The 12,090-nt window shown below is 35.8% G+C and overlaps 1 protein-coding gene across 1 annotated transcript; it reads left to right on the top strand.

Moving 5' to 3' along the window:
• Nucleotides 1-6,397: 6,397 nt before the first annotated feature.
• Nucleotides 6,398-11,642, top strand: LOC132747511 (sodium-coupled monocarboxylate transporter 2-like). The gene is made up of 2 exons (XM_060736912.1): nucleotides 6,398-7,225; nucleotides 10,214-11,642. Exons 1-2 carry the CDS (start codon nucleotides 6,616-6,618, stop codon nucleotides 11,449-11,451), a joined length of 1,848 nt encoding a protein of 615 aa, XP_060592895.1. The 5' UTR covers nucleotides 6,398-6,615; the 3' UTR covers nucleotides 11,452-11,642.
• The last annotated feature ends 448 nt before the right edge of the window (nucleotides 11,643-12,090 follow it).

Raw genomic sequence — 12,090 nt, 5'->3', positions numbered from 1 at the left:
TATACTGTTTGAGGCAAAAGCGATCTGTCTCAAGTTCAGATCTATACTCATTTCTTTGATGTAGATCTAATGACGACGGAATATGTTTCGCCTTCTTTATAAAAGCTATTTAACCATGCAATCAAACCGATTTTTACATATGCATTAGAAGAAGTATCAAAATACAGTTATACGGGGAAGATAAACAATTTCTTGTTATTTGTTAGAAAAAAATGTTGGAAGTAATCTTTAACAAATTACTATAACAAATAGAGCCAGTTTTCAAGAAGCAAGATTGCTTTTCCTGTTTACCTGTCGGTTATGTGGATAACGCCATGTTTGTTCTCGCAATCGTGAAAATTACTTACTCACCACTGGTTTCCCAGGCTTAAAATTAGAACCCACATCGCTTTCAAAATTATGAAAGATCGCCTTTTTTTTTGGCTGTGTGAAAAGTCATCAGAAATTATTTCGTATATGGTCACGCTTAGATCTAAAAGCGGAGCATGATTTAGAACTGATTTTAATCAATTTGGGGCAAAGGTTAGAAAGAAAGATAAAAAAGGAAGAAGTCTATTTAATTTATTAAACATGACGATTGTCTGTGTTTTTTTATCTGACATAATTATTAGTTTCCACTGAATGACAAGTGGAGAAGAAAACATGTCATAAAGAGTGTAACAGGTGTTTAATACATGTGAGCAATTAAAACATGTTGGGAATTAATGCAAAATCTTTTTAATCATTATCAATATTTAGTTAATTATATTTTTTATTACTCATAGAATGTTTATTACTATATTATAAAACATATATAACGATATCGTAATAGGCTGATTATGCATATTCAAACCAATTAAATGTCAGTTTGATGCCAACCGTATGCACGTTACGAGGTGTGTTCTAATATGCAAGCAGCTAGGCCAATTTCTCGCTTTTATCGAACTATGTACATGTATCGCATATATGGTTGTGGATACAACACATGTATATGTGTAAATCAGTTTAGTCCACTCGATTAACGCTATCTACTCGACGTGTAAAGCTAAATGGTTTGGAATCTTTCAGTGACCACATATGGTTTAATATCAAGAACCGATGCATTCTTAGTATGGGAACAATGAACTTGCTCTTTCATCTGTAACACGGCAGTGGAAGAAATTTGAAAGTGGTGATGATTCATTAAAGGATGCACCTCATGCACTTCGTCCGAAAACTGCAACTTCGTCACAAATGTTTGAAAAAGTAAAGGATTTGTTTGGCAATGATGCAAGGTTTACAACTAGGTATAAAGCTAAACGTGTTGTTGTCTCTGTAGGAGCCGCTCATACAATTCTCAAACGTGATTTAAAAATGAGAAAGATAAGTGCCAGATGGATACACTATCTCCTTACAAAAGAGCAAACACTTGCTCGGACAAAAATCTCCAAACGATTGTTGAAACAGTTCCCTTGATACAACAATATATCTTTTGCAAATATCAACACTGGGAATGAGACTTGGGTCCACTTTATGAACCAAAGCGAAATATACAAACACAATATGGACAACCAAAAGAAATCAAAGTAATTGCATAGTCAAACGCTTAATGATTGTCAAAAATGTCAAGTATGTAATTTTCCTTACCAATCTCTGTCCTGCTATTCAAAATGCTGTACCAAAGGGTAAATCTGTAATTGCCAAATTTTACAAACCTGTCGACCAGCAACTGGTCTCCGTGGTGCCAGGTTGTAATATGACAATGCTTCGTCACACACATTGTACGAGAATATCTGAAACAGGAAAAAGTTATTCGCCAGATCTTGACCCTTGTGACTTTGTCCTATTTCCGAGGCTCAAAAACACGTTGCTGGAAGAAATAACGAACGCGAAAACGTTTCAAGGCAACCAAAATAGTTCTAACGCATTAAGTCATCATACCACACACGCCAATATTCCTTTCACATGCAACGCAAAAACATATCTATTTCATTTCCGTTCTTATAAAAACTACAACAAGCGCTGGGGGCATGTCGAACGTGCTCATATTTAGCAAGTCTCGCCTGAACTTCTTCAACTTTGACCCAGATCCAACATTACGTCATACTTTCCAAACCTTTATATCTCAGTTTCTCCATCTAGCTATTACTCAAGCCGGGATATAGAGAATCAACTCTATTGAGGGCGATCGTTGCCAAAATTCCAGACATGTAATGTGTTCCTTTTGAAAACTACTTTTGAAAATGCGAACATATATGTCTAGCATTTTTATTGCATTCGTGCACAGCAAATGATATGCCTCTTAATCCAATCTTTTAATTGAAGGCACCCGCTTTTAAATAACAAGTTTACATGTAAATCTTAACAACTGACCTAACATGGAGAACAACAACACATTTACAAGTTCGTATCTACCATTGCATATAATACATAAGCATGTTTACACACTTGTAGATATATATCTGTACCTGAAAAACACAAATGAAATGTAAAACTCGAATGCAGAAAATATAATTTAATAAAACGTGTTCCAGTCGTAGAACTACAACAGTACGTTTACACAGTTACATGTTTAAAATGACAAAAGTAGATTCACAAAATTAGACGATTCTAAGTCACGCATGACGCCCCGCCTTTCTCTTAGTATTTGCGATCTTCTATCACGGAAATGTACGGACAGGTACAATACCCGTCGCCTCTCTCCTATTTCTCAATAAAGTGAAGGAAAACACGGCGTCCATTCTAACTTTTTTTATTTCAATTAAAAGTCCAATATTATTGGTATCAAATGAAAGATTACTCCATAAGCTTTCTATGAGTGCCTCGAAAATAAAAATGAATTAAATAGATGTATGGAATGTTTAGGTTTTTTTACTCTGAAAATAACACTCTCGAATTGGTAAGAAAAACACGGCGTTCCCTCCAAACTTTTTTTTTTAAGTTCGTAATATATTTTAATAATTTTGTATTGAAATAAAAGTGTGCTTCATACGATTTATGATATATAATTATATAATGCCTAAAAATAAAAAAGAATTAAATCAAACTGAATTAACTTTCGTTAAAACGTTTATCATGTTACTTTCTGTAAAATAGAGAAAATAAGAATCCCTAAAGAACGCTCAAAACGACAAAATTGAGAATGTTGCAGGCCCGGTTTGATTGAGCCTGCTCATGGACGGTAATGGAAAGAGCAAGTTATCGTCCGCGCCCCCTAGCACCGGCTTAAGCAAAATTCAACATGAACTGGTACAATTTTGAAACATCTGCAGATGTGTTAATATGGCGATTATCATGGAACTTTCAATGTGACACGTAAGTGCCATACCATGAAAAACGGCATATGATCCCCAAGTAAAAACAAACACGCTCTGAAATTCAGTAAAAAAACATGGCGCCCCCTACTTACTTTTTTTATTTCTTGGTCAATTTTGATAATAAACAAGATCATCAAGGAAAGGCGGCGTTGATAATTTTAGACTCAAGTACAAGAATCCTTTATGAACTTTCTAGTGATGCCTTAAAAATGAAAACTAATTATGTAGAAGTATTAAAAAAAATTTGTTTCTAACTTATCGTTGTTATTTTTTTCTCTCTTAAATCCACACTCATATATTCGGAAAACAATAACGTCGCTTCCTTTAGATACTTTATTCAAAAAGGAAATTGAATATTGAATGAAATTTAAGACCATAAGCTTTGAACAAGTATATTAAAAATCTGGAAACAAAGTGATCCCTCGGAAGCATTAATCTCAACAAAATTACATAAGAATTGCAGATTCGGTTTGATTGAGTCTGCACATGAGGGATAATGAACAATTGCAAAATCCCTCACGCCCCCTAGCACCGACTTGAACGGTACTCAATTCTCAACACTTAATAGCGCTGGCATCAATGATCCCGAAGGACCAGAAAAACACTGAAGTGAAGTACGGGGCAACTTTTAACAACTGCCACACGGCACTTGGCACCTGCTGTTGTGAAGTATTAAAATCTGAAAACAAAATGATCCCTCGGAAGCATTAATCACTACAAAATTACATAAGAATTGCAGACTCGGTTTAGTTGAGTTTAGTCTGTACATGAGGGATAATGAACAAGTGCAAAAAGTTTTATTCATACTGAAAATACCTTATTAAAGATTGTACATATGTGCTACGGATAAGTATTTTCTTGATTTCGGAAAGGAAATCTCGGTGGCCGCTTTAAAATCCTATTTTTGCAAATACTTGCATAGTTTTTGTTGAAAGTGAAATTTGTGCCAATACATTTTTCAATGATACCAATAAGAATATTGGATGGTTTTTACATTATCAATAAAATTACTCCCTTGAAGTTGGTCATTGTTTCCCCTAAAAATTTCCAAATCGCCGATGTATCTCGGGAATATATGATAAACAAAATCAACAAGGAAAGGCGGCGCTCAATGAACACAACCCTACATGACCCAGCAACAAGAACAAGTGGCAAGAAGCCCAGGTTGACCCCAAACAAAACACAGGACAGGGCATAGCACGGACAGGGTAATCACTAAAATGATAAATAATTTGTAACTGATAAGAACACGATGTTAAATAATAAGGTAATGCACAAGTTATCTTCATCATAAATGGTAAAATCAGCAATTTTCAAGTGATGTTGCTAGTGACAAAACTTTTGTAACATATATATGTTATGAAAAATGCCGTATGTTGTCCTTCAGTTTTATATAAAAATATGGGAGAGGCGCCGTTTTATACCTGTCCGCAATAGAAGGTCGTAAATACTCCGAGAGGGGCGGGGCGTTATGCTTGACTTAAAATCGTTTAACTTTGTGAATCTACTTTTGTCATTTTAAACATGTCACTGTGTTAATGTACTCTTGTAGTTCTACAACTTGTAACACGTTTTCTTAAACTCTATTTTTCGTATTCGAGTTTTACATTTCATTTGTATATTACAGATCTATAAGTGTGCAAACATGCGTATGTATTGCATGCAATGGAAGATTCGAACTTGTAAATTTGTTGTCGTTTTAGATGTTAGGTCAGTTGTTACGATATATATGTAAACTTGTTATATAAAGGCGGTAACCTTCAATTAAAAGATTGTATTAAGAGGCATACAATAAAAGTGGTAGGCATACAAGTTCGCATTTTCAAAAGTCATTTTAAAAAGGAACACTTTACATGTCTGGAATTTTGGCAACGAACGCCCTCCATACAACTCAACTCCGAGTATCGGAACTGCACGGAATGTATTTTATATCGCAGCGCCTATTTATTAACGTTCATGGATTTGAGTGATGATAACTCATTATTTCCCAAACTGATTCTATACATACTAGTATTTTATGCTTATTTTACCATATTATTCAACTTTACATTGACCCTGATGTTACCATTATATTACCGGTATATTGATACATATGAAGCGCGACATATAAAACGAAATGAAACACAATTAAAATCGCAAGGTTCAGTGCTCAAAGTGTTGATATCTCATAAAATAATGTAATATAAAATAAAGTAATACCAATGAATGAAAGAACAGATAACATCTTTACTTGCTTGTAAGTTTAAACAAATTGACTGTGTCCTTTTTTACACATTTTGTGCAATAATTATTACTTACTTTTCCCGCCTTTTCTTTTTAGCGGTGTATAAAAGTGTGCTCTTACACAGCTTTTATTTGGGTATCATTCGATTTTTACGACTGACGTGAAATTACTTGTATTCATGATAAATATGGTATTCATTAAACCCACCAATACATTGAAAAAATATTCGCGGAAGCTTATTTAATATATTTTGTAACATAACTAGTTCTTCAAAGTCATATTCTGAGACATTAGAAAATTAAAAGTCTATCATTTTAATGATAATAATGAAAAAAAAAAAAAGGTTATGAATAGGCCGGCTGGTCTTTCGATTTTTCTGCTTCCCGCAAATGACAAAAACATCACGTTATTTTTTAGGTGATCTTTCTTTAAGTATAGAAGTCCTGGTATTATTTGTTTCCAGTGAATAATACTCATGACATATACGCAAGTGTTTGGGAACCAATGTTCATGATAAATCCAGAAAAGCAAATACAATATATCCAACGACATATGTCATCGATGAAAATAATTTGTATGGAAAAAAGTATGTACTTTCAATCTCCAGACTTGTTCTTGAATTCAATCGTCGGGGTCACGTGGTTCAGACCGCTTATTCTACTCAAATACCCGCTTGTGCATGAAATAATGCACGGATTGACATCTGACGTTGATTTTACTCCAACGAAAACTGGAAAGTCGCCATTGCTACTATAGTTTAGGACAAAAGCAAAAACAAAACAAAACAAATCTTAATACAATCAAAACTTTACATATCAACAATATTCATACGTACACATACTTTATAAAACTTTATAAAGTTATAGGCGCATCTGTTATCCATCTGTTTATCTTTTTATTGTAATGGAGTATACATTGCAGTATATATTGCTGTATAATTGATTTACATAAATGAATCTTGTTTTGCTCCGTGGAATATGGGGCTATATAAAGTATACAATTATACTTTAAGCGGTAGTATACAAGTAATCTGCGTTAAGCCGAATATAAGAGCTACAAACTTACTTAAACAAAACTGTTGTATAACATTTTCTTTCTCATTTTTTTAAAGGAACAATGGACACTGAAACGCTCGCGCGGTCGTTTTCTGTGCCGGATTTTGTTGTTTTTGGACTTCTTATATTTATTTCTGTTGCAATAGGAGTGTTTTTCGCATTACGGGATAAAAAACATAACACGACGGAAAATTATTTCCTTGGGGATAGGAAACTGAGTTCGCTGCCAGTGGGATTGTCTTTTGTTGTGTCGTTTCAGTCGTCCATCTTAATTTTGGGATTTCCGGCGGAAGCATACGCCTACGGTCTCCAGTATGCCATGCAATGTGTTGGTGTCATTTGTGGCTATCTACTTGCTGCGCTTATTGTTGTACCAATATTCCACCCTCTGAAAGTCACCAGTGTTTACGAGTACTATTTTCTACGTTACAAAACTAATTCTGTACGTTACGTTGCCGTTACGTTAGGCGTTATCCATTATACGTTCTACATGGGAATAGTTATGTATGGTACAGCGTTGGCCTTGGAATCAGTCGCCAAACTTCCAATGTGGTCATCAATTCTTATTTTCTCGACGTCTTCCATCATCTACACGTCCATTGGAGGATTCAAGGCCGTCATATGGACTGACGTCTTTCAATCCCTCGTCATGCTTGTAGGCATACTTGCAGGTAACAGCTTTGTTTGTTACTTTAAGGTTATCATCAAGATTAAGTTTATGAGTCGCTGGTCTAAGAACTTAGTGATCGACCTTAGGTTTTTATCATTTTTATCTACACAGATTTTATTTCGCTGTTTAATTCTTTAAAGGTCACTTTTTTTGATGTATTGGTACATATACATGTCCACCTGAACCACGCTGAGCTCTTTCTTATCAAACACATTAAAGATCGTGATCGGATTATAGACGCCCTGATATCCTGCTGGTAAAATTGTCAAACTTTTTGTATTGATCATGGGTTGATTATTTGTCCTGCATCACCTATTTAGAGGACCTATCTTTGTCTAGGGTAGATATGATGTTTATTCCGCTATGGTTCAAGAAAGATGCACTATTATAAAGAGTGGGAAAAAGAAAATTTGCAATTCTGCACTTTTTTACATTTTGTAAATTAACAATATTATATGTTCAATTTAAGGATCTCGTGACTCCACTGATGTCCAAAAACCTAAAAAAAAAACATAAAATATTAATGTCTGGGGCACCAAAAACAAATAGAAATGCACAAGATAATTAGAAAACAAACTCTGAAATGAATTGAAAATCGTATTTTGTACTATTATTTGTTTAAAAACACTCAGAGTGCCTTTAAGTTTCATATAACAATGGAAATCAGATCAAGATCGCCATTTTGAATGACGTCATAAATTAAGCTTTCCAAAACTACTGTAAATTAATGGATAATTTTGTTCGTAAATATTGGTACCAATGTAATGCCAATGATAAGTTTACCTACCAAACGTTACCGATGAGCTAACTCTTAAACATACCCATCGTAAATCGTGTATTTAGTGTGCTTTATCAATATATCGCATCAATGTGGATTTTATATCGTTCAACATTACACCGACATAGTCATATCCTGTATTTTACGTCAGCTTTTCACTCAAGATGACGTTTCACCTAAATCTATGTAGAAGGTTGTCTATAAAACACTTAAAAAGGTTAATATATAAATTTTGATGTTAACTTTATGATGCATAACTCGTAAAAGATAAAATGGTCATGCCCCATTGAAATGAGTTAGAAATTGAAATTGTTGATGAGACTTTATATCTGAAATTAACAAGCCGTGAAATCAGTTATATACTATGCTATACAAGTTACTGACGGGATATATGTGGAGATATAGCCAGAAAGAGATTAATATGACCGTCAGCAACTAGTACAACGAATTTATAATAGCACACATCGTTACTGACGATAAGTTCATAGGAAACCCCAGCAACTTTATATTGTTTTCAAAGAAACGCAGAAAAGAAACGCACGTAAAAAAGATAACGCAATACTTAATCGTCTATGATGTATAAATAAATGGGTTATTTTTGTGTACCTTGGTTATGCCGTACAAACTGCATAGAATACAAGGTTTTTAATACGTGTTCCGTTTGGACAATCGTGTTATTTACGTATCATCGCGCTTTTACCATCGTGCCATCGCGCTTTCACCATCGTACCGTCGCCTTCCAGTCAGTATGACAAGTACACGAATAGAAAATGTCAGATTCTTATGGTGTTAACGCGATGATACGATGGTGAAAACGCGATGGTACGATTGTGAAAACGCGATGGTACGATGGTGAAAACGCGATGATAAGATGGTAAAGGCGCAATGGTACGATGGTAAAAAACGCGATGGTACGATGGTGAAAACGCAATGGTACGATGATGTAAGCGCAATGGTACGATGGTGAAAACGCGATGGCACGATGGTGAAAACGCGATGGTAAGATGGTAAAGGCGCAATGGTACGATGGTAAAAAACGCGATGGTACGATGGTTAAAACGCAATGGTACGATGGTGTAAGCGCGATGGTACGATGGTGTAAACGTCATGGTACGATGGGGAAAACGCGATGATACGATGGTGAAAGCGCTATGGCCCGATGATGAAAGCGCGATGGTACGATGGTGAAAGCGCGATGGTACGATGGTGAAAACGCGATGGTACGATGGTGAAAGCGCTATGGCACGATGATGAAAACGCGATGGTACGATGGTGAAAGCACGATGGCACGATGATAAAACCACGATGCGCGATGGTGCGATGATACGATGGTGAAAACGCAATGTTGCGATGGTGGAGGCGCGATGGTACGATGATGAAAACGCGATGTAACATCGCGATGTTACCATTGTGCGATTGTGTCATCGCGATTTTACAATCGTACCATCGCGTTTTCATCATCGAACCCTCGCGTTTTCACCAACGTACCATCGTGCCATTGTGTTTTCACCATCGTGCCGTCGTGCATCGCGGTTACAGACTAAGTAAAATAGCACGATTGTCCAAACGGAACACCGTAGTTTAAGCCAATGAGAATTCGAATTATCATAATGTTGGTAGTAGAGCTGGTGAATCAAGGGACTGTTACACTGTAGCGCATTGCAGTAATGTATGAGAACATTTGAGAAAAATGACAATACAATAGTTAAGATAAACGTCGTATACGTAAGAGACATGCTGTCATAAGCCATTGTAAGAACCCCTTAGTTTAGACCAAACACAATTTGAAACAAATTAATTTTGTTTTAAGTACACGTTCATTATATGATAGAGACAAGACTTATACGCAATGCTGACGCTCAAATTAGTCATTCAGAGGTTATGATCAATTCTGATATGGTTGCAGAAATGTCGACAAATAGAAAGCGTAGGGAACGTATGTCGCTTGGTTGACTGGAATACATTCATTTACGATTACGTTACTCAAACGCTTAAATACGCTATGCTGCAATGATGCAATGTAGCATGCGCGTACATATATCATGCGTGTTTTAGTAAACGTTTTGTCAGATATACGTAACTCACACGCTATATATAGGTTTTCACACAAAAAAGGCAACCAAAAATGATTCTTTCGCAAAACAAGTGTGTGTAGTCTAAATTAAACTTTCCTTTCCCACGCATTGCAAAAGTGAATTTATTCCATTTCAGTTCTTATAAAAACTACAACAAGCGCTGGAGGCATGTCGAACGTGCTCATATTCAGCAAGGCTCGCCTGAACTTCTTCAACTTTGACCCAGATCCAACATTACGTCATACGTTCTGGACGCTTGTGATTGGTGCCCCTTCTCAGTTTCTCCATTTAGCTATTACTCAAGCCGGCATACAGAGAATCAACTCAACTCCGAGTATCGGAACTGCACGGAAAATATTCTACATCGCAGCACCTATATATTCACTTACATGGATCTTAGTTATGATTCAGGGTCTCGGGATATTTGCATATTTTTCAAATAAAGGTTGTGATCCTCTTGCATCTGGTCAAGTAGAAAACTTGAATCAAATCATTCCATTCACAATCCTTGAGTTGTTTCATGATTATCCAGGTTTACCAGGTCTATTTATAGCCGCTTTAGCAGCAGCTTCGCTCAGCACAATTTCTTCAGGTTTAAGTAGTCTTTCCGCGGTAACGTACGAAGATTTCATCAAAGTTTTTCTGAAAGGTATATCAGACGAAAAGGGGGCTAATATATCTAAGGCGGTTGTTGTTATTTATGGCCTTATATCGGTCGGATTTGCATTTTTACTTTCAAACGTAGAAGGTCCATTAGGACAAATAATGGCCAGTTTCATGGGGGCCATAACAGGCCCAGAATTAGGACTTTTCCTAACTTCAGTATTCTTTCGAAGAGCTCGAGCAAAGGCAGTAAATGTGAGTACATTCATTGGAATCTGCCTTGTTCTTTGGATGATAATAGGTCAGAATTTTTCAGCGTCCATCCCAAAAACGCCTTATCTCCCTCTTGGGCCTACAGACCAATGTCCTATTTCAGAAACGTACAATATTTCAAACGTTTTTGATTATTTGAATCAGACATTTGTAAATATTAGTACAACTATCTCAAACGTTACGCCTTCTCTGAATCAGACGGCCTCAACCGCCCACACCGCCCGCACCGGACTCGAAACATTTTACTCCATTTCTTACATGTACTTTCATTTGATTGGCTGTATTTTGGTGATATTTTTGAGCGTGATTATTAGTCTTTTCACCCAGCCTGAATTTCCCGAACCAGTCAGTGATAAAACGGTACTTCCTTTTTCCATTTTTGTACCTCCATGTTTGAAAAGCAATTACGACCTAGATTCTGATTCATCGGATATACAAGAACGTGAAAGTATGATCCAAATGAAACATGCTGGAGGGCATAGTAACAAAAATGTATAAAATTGTTATATAAGTATGTCTGAGAATATATAAACTGTTTTGTACACACTCTTTATTTCCATTAGATATATTTTCATAGATATGGGATATTAATACTTGTCCATGTATGATTGTATTAGTAAACATACATATAATTAATATTTGTTGTCCATTTGGTCAACACTACCAAATAATATTAATAATAAAAGATATTTAAGAAAGTTTCGTTGCATACTTTTATATCCATACATTTTTTATGGATGCCACAGTGGCAAAATCCCCAGATTCGGCAGAAACGAAGTCTCTACCTTCAAGCTTGTAACAGTAGTTTCACATTTATTCTTGGTTTATTCTTTTCTTTTATTGTCCGGGCGGAAACTCCTCTAGGAATAAGAATCGCCCGATTCATCACGTTCCATATTACCAGACATTGCTGCCTACTGCTTATACTTCGCCAAGACTTGCCCGGATAAAAAGTTGTTTCTTTTTCTAAGCAAAATTTTCGTATATCGGTACACCAAAACTAAAGACAACATGAAGTTTTTTTTCAGTTGTGAATTTTTGTTTGGTTGCCAGTATATGTGTAGCCTCATATCCATACACTTTCACCTGTATTTCCCTTCTTATAGACGAACAAAGGAAATGTAGCATTAAGAAAAC

The sequence above is a fragment of the Ruditapes philippinarum genome, unplaced genomic scaffold, assembly GCF_026571515.1.
Source record: "Ruditapes philippinarum isolate M1 unplaced genomic scaffold, ASM2657151v2 ctg646_1_1_1_1, whole genome shotgun sequence".
Lineage (NCBI taxonomy): Eukaryota > Metazoa > Mollusca > Bivalvia > Venerida > Veneridae > Ruditapes > Ruditapes philippinarum.
Note: the sequence above shows the minus strand (reverse complement) of the source record. Positions and strands in the feature narration are given on the sequence as shown.